The sequence below is a fragment of the Pseudophryne corroboree genome, chromosome 3 (genome assembly GCF_028390025.1).
Source record: "Pseudophryne corroboree isolate aPseCor3 chromosome 3, aPseCor3.hap2, whole genome shotgun sequence".
In the NCBI taxonomy this organism is placed as follows: domain Eukaryota; kingdom Metazoa; phylum Chordata; class Amphibia; order Anura; family Myobatrachidae; genus Pseudophryne; species Pseudophryne corroboree.
The window spans coordinates 473,390,953-473,413,722 of NC_086446.1; the positions used below are offsets into that span (position 1 = coordinate 473,390,953).

General features: G+C 41.4%; 1 protein-coding gene across 1 annotated transcript in view; it reads right to left on the reverse strand.

Annotated features, from left to right (window-relative positions):
* LOC135056068 (myosin-3) overlaps positions 1-22,770 on the reverse strand; it is a 74,771-nt gene that overhangs the window by 47,522 nt on the left and 4,479 nt on the right. The window contains exons 3-15 of the mRNA XM_063960787.1: positions 22,010-22,153; positions 19,214-19,370; positions 18,835-18,862; positions 18,424-18,535; positions 15,422-15,514; positions 14,080-14,143; positions 9,770-9,868; positions 8,897-9,000; positions 8,473-8,611; positions 5,469-5,587; positions 5,236-5,385; positions 1,324-1,494; positions 49-358 (exon numbers count right to left, since the gene is read on the reverse strand). Of these exons, the coding sequence (XP_063816857.1) occupies positions 49-358; positions 1,324-1,494; positions 5,236-5,385; positions 5,469-5,587; positions 8,473-8,611; positions 8,897-9,000; positions 9,770-9,868; positions 14,080-14,143; positions 15,422-15,514; positions 18,424-18,535; positions 18,835-18,862; positions 19,214-19,370; positions 22,010-22,153 (1,690 nt within the window). The remainder of the gene's footprint in view (positions 1-48; positions 359-1,323; positions 1,495-5,235; positions 5,386-5,468; positions 5,588-8,472; positions 8,612-8,896; positions 9,001-9,769; positions 9,869-14,079; positions 14,144-15,421; positions 15,515-18,423; positions 18,536-18,834; positions 18,863-19,213; positions 19,371-22,009; positions 22,154-22,770) is intronic.

Here is a 22,770-nt window from a genome sequence, read left to right on the forward strand (position 1 = left end):
CAAAATTTGCCTTATGGGGTAACCATATAAGTTACAGAGATATCCTACCTCCATCTGTCCCAGAGTATGTGGCATAGAGATTGGCCAGGATTTTCATGGAGGACTTCTGGTAAAGCCCCACCACAGTTTCATTCAATGGGTCCTTGTTTTTCTCAAGCCAGCCACTGATGTTATAATCCACTGTGCCAGCATAGTGGACCAGAGAGAAATGGGCCTCAGGTTTGCCTTTGACAGGCTTGGGTTTCATGAAGTTGCCGGACTTTCCAAGATGTTGGTCATACAGCTTGTTCTTGAAAGAGATGTCAGTTGCCTTGGGGAACATGCACTCCTCTTCAAGGATGGAGAAGATGCCCATTGGCTACAAAGAGATTTGTGTAATTTAAAAGAGTCTACACCCCCCAAAAAGCACATTTGACAATAAATATTTAACACACCTAAGTAAAGAATTTAGTGTTTTTGTCATATGAGCTCAGAGTAAAGAAATTAATGGATTCTCCATCCTGACAAAACCATGTTTCTTAATCATTGGAGCCGATTTGAAAGATTTCACAAATCTATAGGCTTGAAAGATTATAATAATATAGTGTAATTTAAATTCTAAATGGCACCCTGCTAGCCAGATGCAGCGACAGCAAGGGTGCCTCCCCCAGGGCACTGCATCTTATGCGTCTGCACTAGCTGCACCGCCCACCGTATGGCCCTGCCCAATGGCACAACACAAGAAAGAAGTAGTGTGTAATTAAAAAAATTAAAATATAATTTCAAGATTCCTTTATGTATATATATATATATATATGTATGTGTGTGTGTGTATATATATATATATATATATATATACTATATATATATATATATATATATATATATATATATATGCAATTTGTAAAAGTTTAAATATTACATTAGACACTACAACGTGCCATTAAATAATATATTGGGGTTATTTTTAGTTAACATTTTCTTTTAATACAATACTGGGTCTATTTCTATAGCACAGATTGCAGACGTAGCTGGTCTGATAACCTGCTTTGAAAAAGGCCATCTATAGCCACACTATGAGCCCCGAATGGTAGAACCGGAGCATAGTACAGGCCAAAAGTCAGGTCCTGTTTAGGTCTGGACAGAATATTTCTTTATAGCCATTTTCTTCTAAAGCTAACCGATTGCCTTCTGCTAACCACCTGCAAACAATGCTGAAATCATATTTTCTAACAGTACCATTGGTAGTGGTACCAATTAACAAAATTAAGTGAAATTCTTGGCTCACAACAATGGTGACATTACATGAAAAAAACTTGTTATGCAAAATAGCATTATACATACCTTCTCAATAAGCTCAATGCAGGCAGCCAGGTCCATGCCGAAGTCAATGAATGTCCACTCAATTCCTTCCTTCTTATACTCCTCTTGCTCAAGCACAAACATGTGATGGTTGAAGAACTGTTGCAGTTTCTCATTGGTGAAATTGATGCAAAGTTGTTCCAAGCTGTTGATCTACAATCAGTAAAATATTTACCTTTTATCAGTGTGAGAATATAAATGCTGCTTATCAATGTGTCTGAGGAAGCCGCTGAAAGCAGCTTGCAGGCAGAGAAATGCGTAACAGAGAACCAGTCAAAAAGTGCACCGCTTACCGCCCAAACAAGCCGCCACGTGGATCAGAGCCCCATTCTCCACCACTGCTGCCAGTGCAGACCCAAACAGCGAGTGGGTAATACCCCTTTTCCACTAGCTCAAGAAAAACACGGGTGAATGCACGGGGGGGGGGGCGGCACATTTTTCTGGGTAGGACACGGGAATGATCCGCATAAGGTTGTAGTGTAATCAGAAGACTGGTCGATGCGACGCGGCTCCCGTTTACACTATATGGAAGGGCGGCGCACCGCATCACTAGCAGCGTCACCAACCCGGCAATATGCCGGGATGGTGACTGCTGATGGGAAAGGGGTCATCGATGCGGGTCGCAGCCGGGTAGCACCCGTGTCAGGCTCCCGGCTGCGACCCACATCGTAATGGAAAAGGGGTATAAGAGAGAGGAAAAACGGTGGGGGATCCCAATATGTTCCAATATTGGTGTTGAGAACTGTGACTGAATCACATGGTTGCGAGAACTACCGTGGCATTGAGAACTGTAAGGTTGATATCAATCACGGCAAAGTAGTGACTCACAGAAAACTGTATATTAATAAGAACTATAATAAGTCCAAAAGGACAAATCATATTGGAGAAACTTTATGCTATAGGCTATTGACAAATATTTGAACTGAACCATTTGCTGCCTCATTATTGAATAGCCATATGGAGGTTTGGCTATAAAGCATAGATAAACAAATTAACTGAGCCATTCTATACTTCATCAATTAATAACCAGATTGAAGTTTGTAGAATGAATACTCTGTTGATTACAAGCTGATTGAGTGAACAATGTGGTTTCGATTTTAAGATAAATCGATATTTTGTATTGTATATGGTGTCTTTTAGATTGTAATGATTTTATTGTGTATTAAAACTTTATTATAAATTCTTCTCTTGAATATGAGAATTGCCGCTAATTGAGTATATTAATAGAAGGAATTTTAGGTTAATCGCCTTTGGAAACAGCAGCGCTCCCATTTGTTTTATTATTTGGTTCTGCTTATCAATGTATTGGCTTCTATTTATAGGTAATCAGTGATTATAATAGAACTTCTCCTTCACCACCCCTCTAACTAGCAATTTGGCAGAGGTCACCTATTTGGTTCTCCCGCAATTTGTGACATACCCCAATGGACAATTGTTCTTGCAGAAGAAATTCAATCAATGCCCACACCTCTGTGTATTCTTAACAGTAATGGCAGCGCTGGCGACTGTGCGTGCCCGAACGGAGCAACACTTGAATTGCTTCATCGAGCGCTATCTAGTGGCCATCGGTGAGCAAAACATTTGAATTCCCTCCATAGAGGTAAGGAGCAGCATTAGCCTTTTATTATATAGGATGCAAAATGGTGGTCAATCATCCACAAGAGACAGTATGAGTTCAATGGAATTTCAGATCTTCTCTGACATGAAAACTGACCTATTAGGATGTGGGAGAAGGGAGAATCTCACAAATGGTGGCTGTCCTCAACATCAGAAGACACTGCTATAATATTTGTGAGAAATGATATGTTACAGTGTAATTCTAGTTACAGTATAGTGGGACCCTTTCTTTAAGCCTGTTCATTGCATGCAGAAAAATTACATATAAGGCTCAGGTGTTGTTAATTTCCAGAGTCAAAAAAAATATTATCCAAAAAAAAAGCATTTCAGACAAGCAGACTGAAGACTAAACCACAAATAATATAATCAGGCACAAAAATATGAGTATAAATGTATAAGTTATATATTACCAATAAATAATAATATGATCACTTTTGATAGTCTCCTTAGAACATGCTGCTCCCTATCAAACAACTCTGAATTGTTAAAGAAAAGTGGATACATATAATGAAGTGAAAAAATATAAAGTTATTTAATACTAGGTGATTCATTGCACCCTACAGGCGCTCGTCACACCGTCGCAAGGGGCTACGCCCTCTTAACCCCTGCACGTCCTTCGGGCGGGCAATATTTGTATTATATGGAGTAATCCTTTAAGCATAATGTTGTTAGTGGTTATATATTTTACGGTCAAAGGGTGTGCGATGGTCACGCCCTTGTGACGGCGTGAAGAGCGGACGCAGGGTACGATGAATGACCTAGTGTGTTAATAATATGTTATGTGTACATAATTTAGGTACAAAGACAATGTTTGGTAAATATCACATACACAGTGTGTGTGTTGGGAGATTATTATACAGCCCCTTCCCCTATATAACATCACATACACAGTGTGTGCACTGGGGACTTATCCCTCATAACAGTATACTGTATGGCATCAGCCTCTCACCAGCTTCATTGTCCCCGCACACTGCACACTACAGACTCTCACTCTGGACCAGCACCAGCAACCACCATGTTACTTCCTGGCCGCGCAAGGCATGGCAGGAGTTGTAGTCTCCCCACATCACTGCCATGATGTCACGGTGATGTGCACCCTCCGCAGTTTATCCCCATGCAGGGGGAGGTGGGCCCCCCACTTCCCCCCGCAGTGCACCCTGGGAGATGTAGTCTGCGGCCGCTGCTCCCCCTCACGGTCCCCAGGGAGCAGTCGGCGGTGTCGGGAACTACAACTCCCAGGGTCCCAGCGGCCTCGGATGACTGAGAGCTGTGCATCGGCTGCTGAGTGTTAATATGGCTACCGGGAGGCAGCCTACTACGGCGGCTGAGGCTGGGATGTGAGCAACAGAGAGACCCCGGGGGGATCGCAGCAGAATGGGCACGGAGGGCGGCCGTCGTCACCCTCCTCCCCCCCTTCCCACCTCCAGCAGTGGCACATGGCCTGACAGCTGATGAGGAGCCCAAGGTAGGTGTCCAGCCGTCCGCCCAACAGGTGAGATCACCACCCCCCCCCCCCTCACTCCTTCTCTTCCTCCCCGATCCCAGACTCACAGAAGTTCCTCTGCAGCCGCAGCAGCATGGTGCCCACCTGGGCGGTGGCAGAGCTCAGTGATACAGTGTATCGTCCCGGGAACACTGCTAATTGCCCCATTACCCCTGGGGGGGGGGAGCTGTCATCAGGGCACTGGCTGCTGCTAGGTGTAGCTCTTACTATTAGTCAGCGTGTGTTTTACCTAGTCTCTCCTAACCAGATCTGTGACTCTATGTCTCCAGTGTAATGAAGTAGTTACTTAACAGTCCTTCTGTAACTGCTTCATTACGCTTGGCGTTAACTGGCATTACCCATCAGCAGGCTTACACGAGTGGGTAAAGTTCTAATCTCCTTTTAATGCTCCACTTAAACTGAACTGAGGAACTTTAACCTCCAGCATTATCAAAGACTCTTTCTGGAGTGGAATTGTCTATAGTTCAGATTTATTAATATGCTACATTAACTGTTTGGACTCCCATTGATCTTGGAGGGTATCATCTGTTTTATTGTATTGACTGAAGACTAAATAAGACAAGAAGTATTAATTTGGGCTTAACCACAACAACCAATCATATGCTTGCTCTCATTTCCAACTTACACTAGAGAAAAAAGAAAGCTGATTGCTCAGGTTCATTGCAAAATGTTCCAATGAAATATAAGGTTAGTAAATGAGGTCAGATTATTATGTCGTTGTAAAGATAGCTACAGTAATTTCTTTTAGCAATTTAGCTAGTTTTGACACCAACCTCAAATATCTCGAAGCCGGCTATATCAAGGACACCGATGAAATGCTGCCTGGGCAGCTTGGTATCCAGCTGCTGGTTTATGCGAGTTACCATCCACAAGAATAGCTTCTCATACACAGACTTACTGAGGGCATTGACGTTATGGTGAACCTGATGGAAGAAATTGTTTGATGTAAGCACTGGATAACTGCAGGTAACTAATGATGAAACTCATGTTCTACAATGTTACGTACCTGTTCTACAGTTTGCCCTTTTGTGACATATTCATTCCCCACTTTCACCCTGGGACTGCAGAGAGCTTTCAGCAAGTCTGCAGAATTCAGTCCAGTCAGGTACGCTGTTTTATCAGCCACTGTAACACAGACAATACTAGTGGGTAAGACACTGGATGGTTCCGTAGTGTATAAACCTCCGGACAGAGTGATTCTATACTCCCTAATGCTTCCCAATCTACAGTACTTCCAATCTGCACTGCCTACAACACAGGGACGTGCGGTGAGGTAAATGGCTCAGGAGGCACTGGCTAGCACCAGAGCCAGATTTCCATGCAATATATGAGCCAAAGCGTACATCTAGGCATTATACACAGGTGCAGCAGTATAAACTCCTGGAAAAGATAAGGAGGCGAGGCACTGCCTCCCCTGCCATAGACTTTTTACTCCAAAGTTTTGGCTATAAAAATGATTAAAATAATGCGAAGGAGATTTTTCTAACATATTCTTTGTATTTTTCATTTACTTTACACAGTCAAAACTCTGGCACAAACGTTCGTATGACAGAAAAGGCTCTGCCTCACCTGCCTCACCCCACCGCACGTCACTGTTACAACAACTACAGAAGGAGATACTTCGGCTAATGGAGTCATTTTAGCAACGGCAGATGAACTCGCCCAAAACCTCAACTCCACCCCCGTGGAGCTAACTTACCGCAGATTTGTAGATCTTTGCATGCAGCCTATGATGCTGCAGACAAAAATCCACAAATCTGGTGGTACTGTAAATGTGGCACATAGCTGCACTTACGCATGGGATTGTCTTATTCACGCCTAATTGAATTGACCCCATTGTTTTCATGTCCTGATCTCTATGGTACTTTCATAACATTTGGTTTAGATTTGTAACTGCTTTATGACTGCACAACTTCGGAATCACACTTTTTCTCAAAAAGGCTATAAACATTATTGTTTTTTTAATAAAAATGGTATTGCACTCATAATTTACATACATAGCAGTCTATTTATACAACTTTGTCTAACTGTAACATAATTTAATGGAGCTGCTTAATTTCACATATTAGTGCGGCAGATATTTTATATTTCCCTCAGTGCACAAGGATCAGAAGTACAGGAAAGCAATTCATCCGCTGCTACTTTTCTAATTCATATCAGCAAACTTAATGGAGAGGGAAGATGGAGACATGCAGCAGACAGTCAGCCACTGCTAATAAATAATACAAATCATATTATTGCACACAACAGTATTAGTGTAAGCAAATATAATACAAAATGAATTGCATATACAGATGGAGCCACGCTAATCATTGCTCCGTCTGCGACTAGGCACGCCCGGCGAGGCGGACCGCCGGGAACGAATGGGACGTGCGGGCATTGTAGTCGTTCACAGGCCCCATTCACTTTCAATGGGAGCGTCTCTGTATGCATGGCGGCGTTCTGAGGCGTAGGCACGCCGCTTGCCCTTGCCTGCGTTGCAGTCATGCTCAGTGAGCGTGCCTCCATCTGTAGAATGCTACTACACACGTTTACAGTACAGTATGTTTCACACATACAGTATGTATTTTTTTTTCTTTTTTTAAATATGATTAAGCTCTCTGGGTGTCCCCTCCTTTGAGTGCTGGAAATAAATAATAGAACAGCTTCTTAGAAAGTAGCAAGCTCTGTAGCAAGCTTTCCTTCCGTACTCTGTTTTATTGAAAGCTGCTATCATATTCCACTTCCCTGCTCCATGTTGTTCACACTGAGGTCCTTTAATCTTTCACGGTAAACTTTGTGAGACAGACCATGCTGTTTGCACGATATATAATGTATGTCTTTTTCTAGAGATATGTACTCAATGACCAAAGATAGATAGATAGAAACATAAAATTTGAAGGCAGATAAGATCCACTTGGCCCATCTAGTCAGCCCCTTTTTTTTATCCTTTAGGTAATCTCAACCTTTTTGAGCCTTAGTTTTTCTTAAGCATATTCATATGCCTATCCCAATCATGTTTAAATTGCTCTTCTGTCTTAGCTCTACCACCTCTGATAGGAGGCTATTCCATTTGTCCACTACCCTTTCTGTGAAGTAATTTTAAAATTTCCCCTGAACCTGTCTCCCTCCATTTTCGGTGTATGACCTTAAGTTCTAATACTTCTCTCCTTTTGAAGAATATTTTCCTCCTGTACTTTGTTAAAACCCTTGGTATATTTGAAAGTCTCTATCATGGCCCCCTTTCCCTTATCTGCTCCAAACTATACATGTTAAGATATTTTAGTCTTTCTGGGTAAGTATTGTGATGTAGGGCATGCACCATTTTAGTTGCCATTCTTTGTACACTTTATCTAATGTATTTATATCCTTCTGGAGATATGGTCTGCAGAACTGGACACAGTATTCTAGATGAGGCCGTACTAATGACCTATATAGTGGCATTATTACTTCTTTCTTTCTGCTGCTGATTCCTCTCCCTATGCAGCAAAGCATCTGACTTGCCTTCCTCATTGCTTTGTTGCATTGTTTTGCTACCTTTAAGTCACTTGAAATAGTAACTCCTAAATTCCTTTCCTCCTCAGTAGTTTTCATTACAGTACCCTTGATACTAAATTTATCCTTTGAGTTTTTGTGACTCAAGTGCATGATTTTGTATGTTTTAGCATTAAACTGTAGTTGCCATGTTCTTGACCATTTCTAAAGTCTATCTAGATCATCAGTCATTTGTTTTACCCCTCCCGTTGTGTCTACCCTATTGCATATCTTTGTATTATCGGCAAAAAGGCATACTTTCCCTTCAATACCATTTGCAATGTCACCCAGAAAGATATTGAAGAGAACTGGTCCAAGTACAGATCCCTGGGTTACTCAACTGGTAACATTTCCTTCCATAGATTGCACTCCATTTACTACAACTGCCTGTTTCCTATCCGTTAGATAGATAGATAGATAGATAGATAGATAGATAGATAGATAGATAGATAGATAGACACTATATCGCTCCCAATCGGCCACCATATTAGACTCACCCTCAGTGCCATCTGGCTCAGCTTGTTCTTCTCGTGGCCTTTGCTTGAATTTCATAACTCCGTAATGCATTACTGCTCCAGTTAGCTTGTAAATCCCAATCTTCTCCTCAGGAGTAAAGCCCAGGATATCAATGGCACTCTGCAATTAAATACATGAGCTTTTATATATAACCCCTTCTAGTGTTATTATGTGAATGCAGCCCTTTTCTTACACGTAATATATTATTATTGTTATTATTTTTATTACTATAATCATGAATGTATATAGCTCTTGCATAGTTTACAATGCATTAAAAGTTACAACAATCAGTAATAAAACAAGACTGGATATTTATTTACAAAGAGGTCACTGTGCCTTGCTTGCCAGCTGACAACCTATAGGCCACATTTGATGCAGTGAAAGTAATTGCCATGACCAACTTACATCTGTGGCCATTAATTCTTCTGTGTCGTCGATGCTGGCCACTGAGATCTCACCCTGACTGATGTATGGAAAATCATATGGATTCGTTGTTATCAACAACATATCTGAAAATAAACAAGGATGATTTTAAATAAGCTGATCCATCGTTTTGAGCTTATCCTGGATCTCAGTGACATTTTATGGCATAAAATGCTTCTGTTTCCAATTAAATAAATATGTACCCTTCTATATATAAGGAATTGGTAGAAACCACTATTCCATATTGTGCTAAAGGTAAGTTTCAATTAAGTATTATGGCCAAATAAGAAAAAAACATGGGAGGCAAAGGGAATTTTTCTATTTGTAACTTTCTAATAAGCAATTATATATTCTCATAGATATAGGGGCCCATTTATTAATCATCAGGGCCAAGCTGCTTGGTATACCATATCTCACAAAATAGTAGCCCCCATATAAACATGTGGCAGCTGCTATTACAATGGAAACAGAGGAACCACAGATATTATCTCCGATATCTGTCAGAACCCCTGTAATACATCCAGGGGTTATTTTAAAAAAATGTAAAAGTCAGATTGGCATTGTCGGGAACGGCCAAAATCTGTCGGATTTGGCCACAAATTGAATACTGAAATATCGGATACTTTCCGTCTAAAAGGATCCGACATCAATTGAATAGACCCCTATGTGGGTAATGTAATAGAATGTGAGATATTGACATTGTTGCGTTTTCGGCAAGTGCCCATTTTTTAAAGCAGCAGTAACTTAAAAGCCAAAACCTGGCTGGTTCTGCCTTTAAAATGATTGATACCTGCATTACGCAACATGCATGTTGTTAGGTTCCCCCTTAGCCTAACTATGCCGCTGACCACTTACCAATTAACTCTGGCTTCTTGTTTGACATGATCTGGTAGAAGATGTGGTAACTTCTTTCTGCTTTGAGTTGGAAAGTGACTCTAGACTTCTCCAGCAGATCTGTAATAACATAAGAAGACAGTGAAGACCTACTATTATAGTTAATGAATTATTTATTATTTAAGTAATAACTTTTTAATATGTGATGGGGAAAAAGGTCAAATGTCTGATCTCAAGCCAGAAAATCATATTAATATTAACATTTGTGTTTCTATAATAGTTCCTAATACTGTATGGGTGTATACAATGTTTCCACTGAGAATAGAATTTCAATTTAGCATTTTGTTTTACCGCATTTTAAACAGTGTTTGTAATAAATCCATTTTATAATCCCTATCTAGGGCTGGATTAAGGTCCACATGGGCCTGGGGCTAAAAATGATCAAGGGCCTATCGTGAGAAGTTGAGGAGGTGTGGCTAATGTTGTGTTGGTATGGCCAGTGATATATGGGAGTGTACACTCCCTACAAAATAAACCCCAATGTCTACCAGAATATACAGGAGTAGAAAAACACCATGGGGGGGGGGGGGAAGTAATAGGGTGTGAGAATCAGAAAGTGAGCGATTTTGGGAGATTTCTGCTCTTTTTTAAAAGTGGCAATCATTTACATGGCAAAACCAGGTTGATTTTGCCATGTAAATGATTGCCACTTAAAAAAAAAAAACACACAGGAGGAATCTCCCAAAATCTCTCACTTTATGATTCTCGTACCCTATTACATTCTCCCCCCTGCACTTGGTGAGAAAATTAAAAATATAATTTTAATTCATTTATGGCAACCATGTGACCAGCTGGGCAGTTAATAATCATCATGCTGTCATGGTGATGGACCTATTTTTATCTGGGGCCTGGAGCTGAAGCTCCATCCGCCCCATTGTTAATCTGGCCCTGACCTGCAGGCGTCTCCACACCATTAGCCTCATTTTAGCCTATACGGTATTTAAATTTAGTTACATGGTGGCATTCCTTACTGCAGATCAACATGGGTGATTCTCTGTGTGACACAGATCCATTGCACAGTGCACAGGTGCCGTGACCCGGAGCTGACTGTCTCCTCTCCGGGCACAGGGGTAGCAACAGCCCCCCTATTAAATGTGGGTAGGAACCACTGCTGCACGGGACAGTTACAAACATTCAAGTACATGAACTGTTTTCATACCACAAATATTTTTTTGTTTTCTGGTGTCCAAGTATCCTGTGCATCACACAGAGTTTTTATTAGTTCCAGAAGGAACGGTTTACTGTAGTGAATTTTTTTCTGGTGAATATTTTCTACCAATGAACTATTTAAGACTTGGAAACAAGCAAACAAAAAAATATTTGCGGTATAGAAATAGCTCATGTACTTCAATTATGTAAATGTCCTGTGCGTAATACAGATAATCACCCACATATAGCTATCAACTTTGGATAAACATTGATATTAACAACATTGCCAGATCTTGATGAGTTAGAAAGTCAAAAAATAAAGACGTTCATCCATACATGTACTTATGTTAAAGCAACAATGCCATTTCTGTTACTGTCTTCTCATAGGGCACTCCTAATATATATTGTGTGGACGTACACCATTCCCTTCCCCAACCCTACTTTCTTATCTCCACTCTTCCACCTATTCTGTGATTATCAATCTCAAATCTACCTCACTGTACTTAAAACTTTTTGTTCATCATATTGTACTATACAGGGAGTTGAAAAAGTCCCTCCGCAGTGAGTGTTGTCTCTAGCTGCAGATCTCCTCTCCAGCTTTAGGAGGTCAGAGAGGGCTAAAACCAGTATGGAATCCCTGAGCCACCAGAGACCCTGCAGCACGAATGTTTCTCTTTTAATTTCTTATTGCTGCATATTGTAGCAATTATTTATTTATTTATTTATTGGGGTAGGTATCAATAATCTCTTGCAGGCACGTGATCCAATAGGGGCCTGTGCCTGCAAGAAAGAAAAAATATAAAGTGAGCTGCCTACATTGGTTCCGGTATGAATGGTCGACCATGTTATGGTCGACAGTCATTAGGTCGACCACTATTGGTCGACATTGACATGGTCGACATGGACACATGGTCGACACATGAAAAGGTCGACATGAGTTTTTTAACTTTTTTTGGTGTCGTTTTTTGCGTAAAGTGACTGGAAACCCCAATTAGTGCACCGCGTCCCCTCGCATGGCTCGCTTCGCTCGCCATGCTTCGGGCATGGTGCCATCGCTCCGCTGCCGCTTCGCTCGGCACAGATTACCGTTCCAATCATAGTCCACGTGGATCGTAAAGTATGGAATAGTTCCCCAAAAGAAAAAAAAGTTAAAAAACTCATGTCGACCTTTTCACGTGTCGACCTTTCATGTGTCGACCATTTTCATGTGTCGACCATGTCGACCATGTCAATGTCGACCAATAGTGGTCGACCTAATGACTGTCGACCATAACATGGTCGACCATGTGAACGGATACCGCCTACAGTACAGTATATTACTTTACTTCCAGGTTTGGACCTTGCTTTCTAAATGCACATTTGGAAGCCTCACTGTACAAAAAAAAATCAAACTGTAGCCTATAGGCTAAAAGGGCTAATGGTATCTATAGATGGAGATCAAAGATTAGCTATTCGGAGTTTGGTAAATCTCAATTTTGCAGTCCCCATAGAAACCTACTTTATGTGGACTAATGATACAATTAGATACAGTATATAGGGACTGCAGCAGATATCTGCTATATCTTCTTTGGTATCCTACATTGAGGGGATACTTCATTTTTTTCAAAAATACTCCGAAATGCTGTTTTATAAAAAATTCTTAATACATATGCACAGGATGTAGTTAATATCCCGGCGGTCAGAATACTGATGATGGGATCCTGACCAACGAGAAAACCGACAGCTTCGCCAGGGCTATTCCCACTCGTGGGTGTCCACGACACCCATAGAGTGGGAATAGACCCCGTGGTGAGCCCGCAGCGTGGCAAGCACAGTGGGCCTGCAAGGGGCTTTCTAGTGCTCGCTCCGCTACCGACATTCTGGCGGCCGAGTTCCCTGTGTCACTATTCGGACCACCGGAATCCCGGCTGCCGGTATTCCATACCCAACCCGTATGTGCCTATGTCAGATAATATTTATATAGGTAATCAGTAGTGGCTCCAGAGGTGGGGCTGCAGGCAAGTTCAAAATTCAAATAGGGGAGACACACCAACTGCCACTCCAAATGCTGCCAAACATCAAAGGCCGGGACTTACTTGCAGTTGGTGTGGCTCTCTTATTATGAACTGTGCTGCAGCCCCACCTCTGGAGCCACCACTATTAGTGAGACATTTGTGGGGAATTCATTTAGCCGCACCAAATTACCACGGCTAACTGATCCCTGGGGGTAAGTCAATTATTCCCGACGGCCGCCACTGTCAATGATTTTGTTTCACCTGTCCAGAGATAGGAGAAACACAATCTGAAATAAGTGCCATTTTTTCGCAGACATGATCGTGAAAACAGGGATCCAGGATAAGTTCTCCCTTAGAGAGATTTCCGTTTGAGAATTACTAAAATCACTGGATCACTATTCATAATTTACTAGTGCCAGGCACAGCAAAGTCTACTTATACATAGGTTACATTTACGCCTTAAGACCAAAGTGATGCATAATACCCTTTGGTTTTAACATACTTACTCTTTGATACAGTCAATATATACATATTATATTTTAATTGGCACAGGTAACATATACAGTGGTGACCATGGGCTAAGGTGATAACAGAGAATGTATGAAAGGTGGAAGGACATAAGGTAGGTATGGATTGAATGAATAGTGTACTTAAGCTACCACATAAGGTAACCAGGTAGAAAATAATTTATCTATTGATGTGGCTGTCCAGTCCATGGTGAATAAATAAGAAATTCTGTGTAATAACAAAACAAGAGCAGTTGTCATGGTTTCACTCTTTTGTGATAGAGCCATTTTCTTAGCAGTGGCTGCAATTTTGATCAGGTGTTCTCCCTTTGAAAAGTTATGTATGTCAGTAGGGGAGTATATGCTCCAAAACACAGAAGTTGTTGGAGACATCTGGAAATCTATATGCAGGGCGTTTCTAATATCATGACAAACTTGGTCCCAGAACTCACTTACAAGGGCACATAACCATTGCTAATTATTTTATTGCCTGCCTGGAAAGAGAGACATATTTAAGTAGATCTAAATCAATCTAAGATGTTGAAAGTGTAGTATGCAGTAAGTTTTGCTGACATTTTACTAATTGTGTTTATGTATGTAAGTCATACAAATAAATACTCACATGTTTCAATATCTGCAGATGCCAATTTCCCCGTAGTACCAAAATGGATGCGAATAAATTTGCCCTATTGGGTAAACATGCAATACCATCATATATCAATAGCTGAAGCAACACACACATATGTAATTAATATACTTCGAGACACCGCACCAGCACCTGACTGTATCTAAAATACTTGCGACTACCATAAAACTGCAACTACATATGAATATGGGAAGGTGAGACACATATATAAATATATCTAAAATGTTGTTAATGTTCTAAATGAAATCCATAAGTAATAATGCTAAAGTCATTATAAGTTATTATTTTTAATATTGTATTATATACACTGATCACTGTTGGATCAATGTGTATATTTTCATGTTAGAGATATACAGTACATGCACATTGATTTCCTTACAACACAATGGGAGGTATCCAATTAGACGCAGTAATTTACTGCAGCTAATTGGTTCACCGGGTGCTATCCTATTAGCCCCGATAGGTGGCGCTTATCCCCAGATACTGGCACTTATCGGGGATTGGTTTCTCCTGCCTTAGCCAGATGAAGCCAAATCCCTGATAAGTGACTATTTTTTCGGCGATTAGTGCAGCAAAAATACATAGGTCTGTGATTTTTCGCGGATCCTATGTATTTTTGCAAGAAAAACAGTTTGTTTGTTTGTTTGTTTGTTTGTTTGTTCACAAATTAATTGGATAGGGGAGATAAAAATATCAGTGAATAAATAAAAAAAATCATGCAACCCCCCCCCCCCCCATTGGATTACCCCCCCTCCCCCCAATGTATGTAATAAAATATTACTAAATAATACTGTTGTAGTTATAGTATTATTTATTAATTATATATTATAAACACTATGCACTATGAGGGAGCTTTATCAAAGCTTGGAGAGGTAAAATGAGATGGAGAGAGATAAAGTACCAACCAATCAGCTCCTAAATGCCATTTGAGTTTACAGGTTGTGTTTAAAAATTACAGTTAGGAGCTAATTGGTTGGTACTTTATCTCTATTCACTTTATCTCTCTCCAAGCTTTCATAAATCTACCCCAATATGGTTTCATAGGAGTCTGAGGGCGGGCTTATTGAAGATAGACAGGCTGAGCAATGTGCCTGTGTCCCATGTGTACTGCAGCAGCGGCTGCTGATCCACTTGTAAGGAAGTCAGCACATATGTTACATACAACTTGACATGTATGTGTATATGTACTGGCCGGCTCCCCCCTGTTGCGCTCCAAATTTGCAGTTATTGTGTGCCGTGTTTGGCTATTAACAGTATATTTATAGACACAAGTAGAAAGTTTTTGTGGCAATGTATAAAAAAAAATGAAATAACTCACAAAACGGGATGAATTATCATTCCTGATGGTTTTGGCATTCCCAAAGGCCTCAAGAAGAGGGTTAGCCTGGATGATTTGATCTTCCAGGGTGCCCTGTATGTGAAGAAAAAATGAAAGGTAAAGGTTAAACATACCACCTGTAACAGTCACACAGAACTCAGTCTCCACTCTCATTTGGTCTCTAGTGCGTCAGGTGGATTATGGGGCCAGCTATGCACATGTTTAAGACATACAGGGGCAGATTTATTAAGCCTGGTGAAGTGATAAGGTGGAAGGTGATAAAGTACCAGCCAATCGGCTCCTAACTTCCATGTCACAGGCTGGGTTTGAAAAATGACAGTTAGGAGCTGACTGGCCGGTGCTTTATCACCTTGCAGTTTATCACTTCGCCGGGCTTAACAAATCTGCCCCACAGTACTTGCTTACTCTCTAGGAAGTTGCGGGAGACTCCAGATTTTTCATGTAGTCCTCCACACCCCTTCAAGAGTTGGCGGATCTCCCACATCCTGCCCTCTTCCTAGTGAAGCAGGCAGGAAGAAGAGATAATCATGGGAATTGTGACTCCGCATAGAGGGGGTGGGGCTACGTGATGAGAATTGTGACTTTTAGGCCTGCCCCTCCGCACAGACCAGCTAATCACTACATTTTGCGTGATGGGGACAGGGCCTAATGTGAGAGCCTGGCATAACCACCTGAAGTGGCCAGCAGCTTCTCCTCTCTGGGATTCTGCGGCCAGGGGACACAAAAAATTGGCAAGTATGGTTTAGGGGCTTTTCTAAATAAATAAACTACAGTACTGTAAATAATTGTAGCCCAATTAAAATCCCGCAAAACTATTTGCTGCATATTCCTGGCAATAACTGGCTGATGCAGAGTTGCACATAAGTCCTTTTTTGCATACAACACTTGCAATTTTTAGCACTGTGCATGCTCCAAAGCCAAGTGATCCAGAGTCATTTGCTTCTCAGTCACATCTCCACTTGTGGCTAAATGAATGCAACTTAGTGAAATGTGGTCAGGTAAGGCAGAGCCTCTCCTGTCATTCTCCAGTGTACTCCAGAGTTTTGACTATAAAAATATCTTCTTTGTCCGTATTATTCTAATGATTTGTAAGTAAAAACTTTGGAGTTTACTGGAGTATGACAGGTGAGGCACTGCCTACCTTGTCCGTACATCTCTGATCAAGAACTCACCAAATCTACAGCAGTATATACTGCTGCACCTGTGTGTAATGCCCACATGTATATACTGCTGCACCTGTGTGTAATGCCCACATGTATATACTGCTGCACCTGTGTATAATGCCCACATGAGCCCACGGGTTCATATATTGTGTGTAAATCTGGCTCTGATGCTAGCCAATGTCTCCACACCCATTTACAACAGCACATGTCACTGGATGAAAATGGGGCATTTGCACATAAGTTAATTTGAGTAAGGCTGTGTGGAAGGCATGCAGACACAACTGCAGGTTATGCTGAATTGTGTGGACACAGAGATCCATCTGATTTCAGATGCATTGCTTGCACCAAGGATAGTGCTGCTGCAACTGCACGCTGATAATGATTATGGCTATTTAAAGTGGACATATGGATAGGGGGCAACGTGTGCAACTAATTATATGAGACTGACAAGTGTGTAAGTACTAGCTAATACTACTAACTATATGTAAACTAAAGTCATTCATTAAAATATTAAAAGAATATTCCACAGATACAAAGTGATTTGTTGTCCAATCAGAGATGAACTGCCTGTTTATATACAATCACACCTATGTGTTTATATTTTTATGGCCATCATATTCCTTGTATATTTTTATGGCATACTATTATATATACTGTATAAGTGGGCACTACTTGTTGGGTACCGTGCTTGGACATTGCAAAGTGATTACACTTGTTTGATGAACTTCTGATTGTTTTTAGTCTTTTCCCTACGGCTCCTGTACTCCATCCTGGACAGTCTCCCCAGCTGGACCTTGTTGAATTGGCCATGAGTTTCTGCCTCACAATCTTCCTGATGCTGCTGCAGGCTCTGTTACCAGCACCTACTGACCATCGGATGACTAAATCTTCTCTGCACCACTATTCCTGGGAGCCGGGGCAGATACCCCAAATCCAGTACAATTCCACCAAATCCGGGACGTAGAGCATCCCTACCCTAACCCTCACCCTAGTACCCTAATCTAACCCTCATCCTAAACATTAAACCTAATATCCTATCCCTGGCCCTAATACCCTAACAACCCTAATCCAACTCTAACCCCAAACCTCTCCTTTACCATAACCCCCTTACCCTAATATCTTAACCTAAACCACTAAACCAAACCTAATATCCTATCCCTAATACCCTAACAGCTAACCCCAACCCTTAAACGAACCTTAATACCCAACCCAAACCACTAAACCAACCCTAATACCCTAGTCTAACCCTGAAGGGGTAGCAGTTGATTTACCGACGGACACAATACCAGCGGTCATAATCCCAACAGCCATTGACCGACATTCAAAATAACGGCATGGTCAAAATACAGACATTCATTATGCCGACATAGTCAGAAAACCGACATTTGAAATGCTGATATGTTAAAATGCCGACATGCATTTCTAGGCATTTTTGCCCCAAAACATACTTGTTCATACTTTACCATCCCAGTGGACCTGGATGGGGAATATAATAGTGTCCGAAGCATGGCGAGCGCAGCAAGCCATGCGATAACACATAGATGGTGTCGATGTCAACCATGTCGACATTGGCACACAAAAAAACAGAAAAACACGTCTGTATTTTGATATGTCGGCATTGAAAATGTCAGTATTCTGACTATGTCGGCATTTTGACCGTGTCGGCATAATGAATGTCGGTATTTTGACCCTGTAAAAAATTAACCTTAGAACTATCTCTCAATTCTTATGACACCATAGCTTTACAAATTTGGAATGTGCTGTAATATCTTTCTTATTTCATATTTTCTGGCGAGATTCCAGCTTCAATTCCCATACCTTCATCATACTGCTGGATTCCTTTTTCTTCATGTCACCCGCAGCTGCAATTGTTGCAAAGTACTGGATGACACGTTTGGTGTTCACAGTCTTCCCTGCTCCGGATTCTCCGCTGCAGTATAGTACAGATCAGAATGTTGCATCACACTATATCAGTACTTAGCACATGACATGTTCATAAGAGAAATTGTTTGTACAGACTTCATGTTAGGATCCTATTTGGGAACTTTTTATCACAAAAGCACAAATGATTAATCAAGCAAGACAAAGTATTATTTGAGATCATTAGAAGAAAATATTCAATTTCTACCATTACTATATACAGTATAAAGGTCAAATCAGGAATACTGAATGCTATATTATGGTAATAAAAGGTGGATTACTAAAATTAACTAAATTATGTCTACATACGTGATCAGAATAGACTGGTTCTCGCGATCTGACGGTAAAAAGAGAGATTCAAATTTAGTTTACATACATATCATCGATGTCTTATATTTAAATAGTTTTCAGTGTATTCTAAAATCAAATCAATAATGGATTCGCTGGTTAAAATTTCTTTTTAATAGACAGTATTTTTCTTTCTCAGCTGTCAATATAATGTGTACATCTTCCTGGGCCAATAGAATAATAAGCGCTGCTTGCACTCTTATAACATAAATTATATTTGCATTCAATTTTACATAGTTGCTCAAGATAAAATAGCCATCCATCCATCCATCCAAAGTGTCAAATGAATATCAAAACAGTCAGCGCAAACGCTATGTTTTATATATGTGCTATGGCATACCAGTTAACATGAACTGATAGGCGTTGTCAGAGATGGAGAAGATGTGTGGTGGGGCCTCTTGGCGCTTCTTTCCTCTGTAGGCATTGACGACCTCGGGGTTGTACACTGGCAGCCACTTGTAGGGATTCACAGTGACACAGAACAGACCAGAATATGTCTGGAATAGAAAATGATACAAGAGCTTGAAAAAGGTCATGTAGGACCAAAACGTTGCTGATTGCTGAATAAAAACAATATACAAACCTATTTGCATCACAATTGAAGTGTCATGGCATCTTTATATATATATATATATATATATATATATATATATAAATACACTGCTCAAAAAAATAAAGGGAACACTTAAACAACACAATGTAACTCCAAGTCACTCACACTTCTGTGAAATCAAACTGTTCACTTAGGAAGCAACACTGATTGACAATCAATTTCACATGCTGTTGTGCAAATGGATAAGACAACAGGTGGAAATTATAGGCGATTAGCAAGACACCCCCAATAAAGGAGTTGTTCTGCAGGTGGTGACCACAGACCACTTCTCAGCTCCTATGATATCTGGCTGATGTTTTGGTCACTTTTGAAAGCTGACGGTGCTTTCACTCTAGCATGAGACGGAGTTTACAACCCACACAAGTGGCACATTTAGTGCAGCTCATCCAGGATGGCACATCAATGCGAGCTGTGGCAAGAAGGTTTGCTGTGTCTGTCAGCGTAGTGTCCAGAGCATGGAGGCGCTACCAGGAGACAGGCCAGTACATCAGGAGACGTGGAGGAGGCCGTAGGAGGGCAACAACCCAGCAGCAGGACCGCTACCTCCGCCTTTGTGCAAGGAGGAACAGGAGGAGCACTGCCAGAGCCCTGTAAAGCCCTGCAAAATGACCTCCAGCAAGCCACAAATGTGCATGTGTCTACTCAAACGATCAGAAACAGACTCCATGAGGGTGGTTTGAGGGCCCGATGTCCACAGGTGGGGGTTGTGCTTACAGCCCAACACCGTGCAGGACGTTTGGCATTTGCCAGAGAACACCAAGATTGGCAAATTCGCCACTGGCGCCCTGTGCTCTTCACAGATGAAAGCAGGTTCTCACTGAGCACATGTGACAGACGTGACAGAGCCTGGAGACGCCAAGGAGAACGTTCTGCTGCCTGCAACATCCTCCAGCATGACCGGTTTTCAGTGGGTCAGTAATGGTGTGGGGTGGCATTTCTTTGGGGGGCCGCACTGCCCTCCATGTGCTCGCCAGAGGTAGCCTGACTGTCATTAGGCACCGAGATGAGATCCTCAGACCCCTTGTGAGACCATATGCTGGTGCGGTTGGCCCTGGGTTCCTCCTAATGCAAGACAATGCTAGACCTCATGTGGCTGGAGTGTGTCAGTAGTTCCTGCAAGACAAAGTCACAGATGCTATGGACTGGCCCGCCCATTCACCAGACCTGAATCCAATTGAGAACATCTGGGACATTATGCCTCCCTCCATCCACCAACGCCACATTGCACCACAGACTGTCCAGGAGTTGGCGGATGCTTTAGTCCAGGTCTGGGAGGAGATCCCTCAGGAGACCATCCGCCACCTCATCAGGAGCATGCCCAGGCATTGTAGGGAGGTCATACAGGCACGTGGAGGTCACACACACTACTGAGCCTCATTTTGACTTGTATTAAGGACATTACATCAAAGTTGGATCAGCCTGTAGTGTGTTTTTCCACTTTAATTTTGAGTGTGACTCCAAATCCAGACCTCCATAGGTTAATAAATTTGATTTCCATTGATGATTTTTGTGTGATTTTGATGTCAGCACATTCAACTATGTAAAGAACAAAGTATTTAATAAGAAGATTTCATTCATTCAGATCTAGGATGTGTTATTTTAGTGTTCCCTTTATTTTTTTGAACAGTGTATATATATATATATATATATATATATCCAACATGGCGTCACTCAGAGAAGAGCATTGCAATGATATTTTTTTCTGAGTGCCGCCATGCTGGATCCTGTGTATTGGACTCCTACTTTGGGAGGGGGTAGGGGGGTCCGGAGCCACCGCGGGTGCTGGACGGAGGGTGTGGGGGTGCCGCGGATGGGGCCTGGAGGTACTGCAAGTGGGGGAGGGGTGGGTAATGCTTCTCCTGCTTCTCCTCCTGGAAGCAGCTAAGCTGCTGTCCTCCCTTTGGCAGTGGCTCTCCCGGAGACTTGCACAGCAGCCAAGCAGCCAGTCACTATTGTTAGCGCCAGTGTCCCAACGCACCGCATTACAGGGAAGAAGATGCACTCAATAAATGACAGTTTTCAGCAGCCCTAAGAGCCGGAATGCTTCGGTGCTAAGGGCTGCTGGGAGCTGTAGTTTATTTAATGCATCTGACTGACTCGCTGAATCAATGTAAAAGGTGAGAGTGCTTTGCGCACACCTACTGCACTGCACAGCACTGTCACCTGTGTACATAACTGATTATTATGCCCTCTGTGAAATCTTATCAGTGCACTATGTGAGCAGTCGGGATCCCGTTTCCAGTGCGAGGTATATGAGTCTCCCTGGATACCTGTTGTATAGAATTGAACATCTATGATGTATAAATTGATACCATTAGTCTTTATGTCATATATATATATATATATATATATATATATATAGAATAGTTGACATCTATGATGTATAAATTGATACCATTAGTCTTTATGTCATATATATCTGGTGTATAGGACTTTAAGTAAGATCTCACATGTGATCTATGCTATGTATACTATATGATGACAGAATGATGACGCACACAAGGCCAGTAGGGAATATCTTACATAAATCATCCAAGCTTTGTAACGGTCCTTGAGGTTATACAAGACAGCTGGTTCATGAAGGTGAGTTAACATTGCCATGTCCTCAATTTTATCGAACTTGGGAGGGTTCATAGGGAAAACATTTTCAGGCTTCACAGTGACGGTCTGTTATGTAAGACAGAGATATGAAAATCATAAAACATCCATCCATAATTTTACAGCTTGGCTACAAACTTGGAACTAAATACAATGACTCCAAACAAATGCAAAGGACATATATTATATTTTACCAAAACAAACACAAAGGACACATATTATATTTACCAAAACAAATGCAAAGAACACATAATATTTTATTATGACATTTTATTTCTAAGGCGTCACAAGTGTTTCGCTGCGCCGTACAGAGGTCAATACAGGGAGACAAAACTTAGCATTACAGTAAATAAATAACAAAAATAGAGTACAGGTAACAAAGAGCACCGCAATTCTCAAAACATAATACAGCTAAGATGTAAGTAGCGAGGGAGTACTCATCGTACTACTTGGGGCTGGTGGCCATAGATAGAGGTGAGCCTTTACCAGCAGGAGAAAATGTGGGTGAAGATGGTTGCTGAGTAGGAGAGAGCTGTGAGTGAAATGTGTCGAGAAGAGGGATTTGGCAACAAGAGGAAAGAGGGCCCTGCTCGCGAGAGCTAACAATCTAGTTGTAACGAAAACTTTAAAAAAAGAGGCCCAGCATACCATCCTGCTTTATGCTAGTCCACACACACACACACACA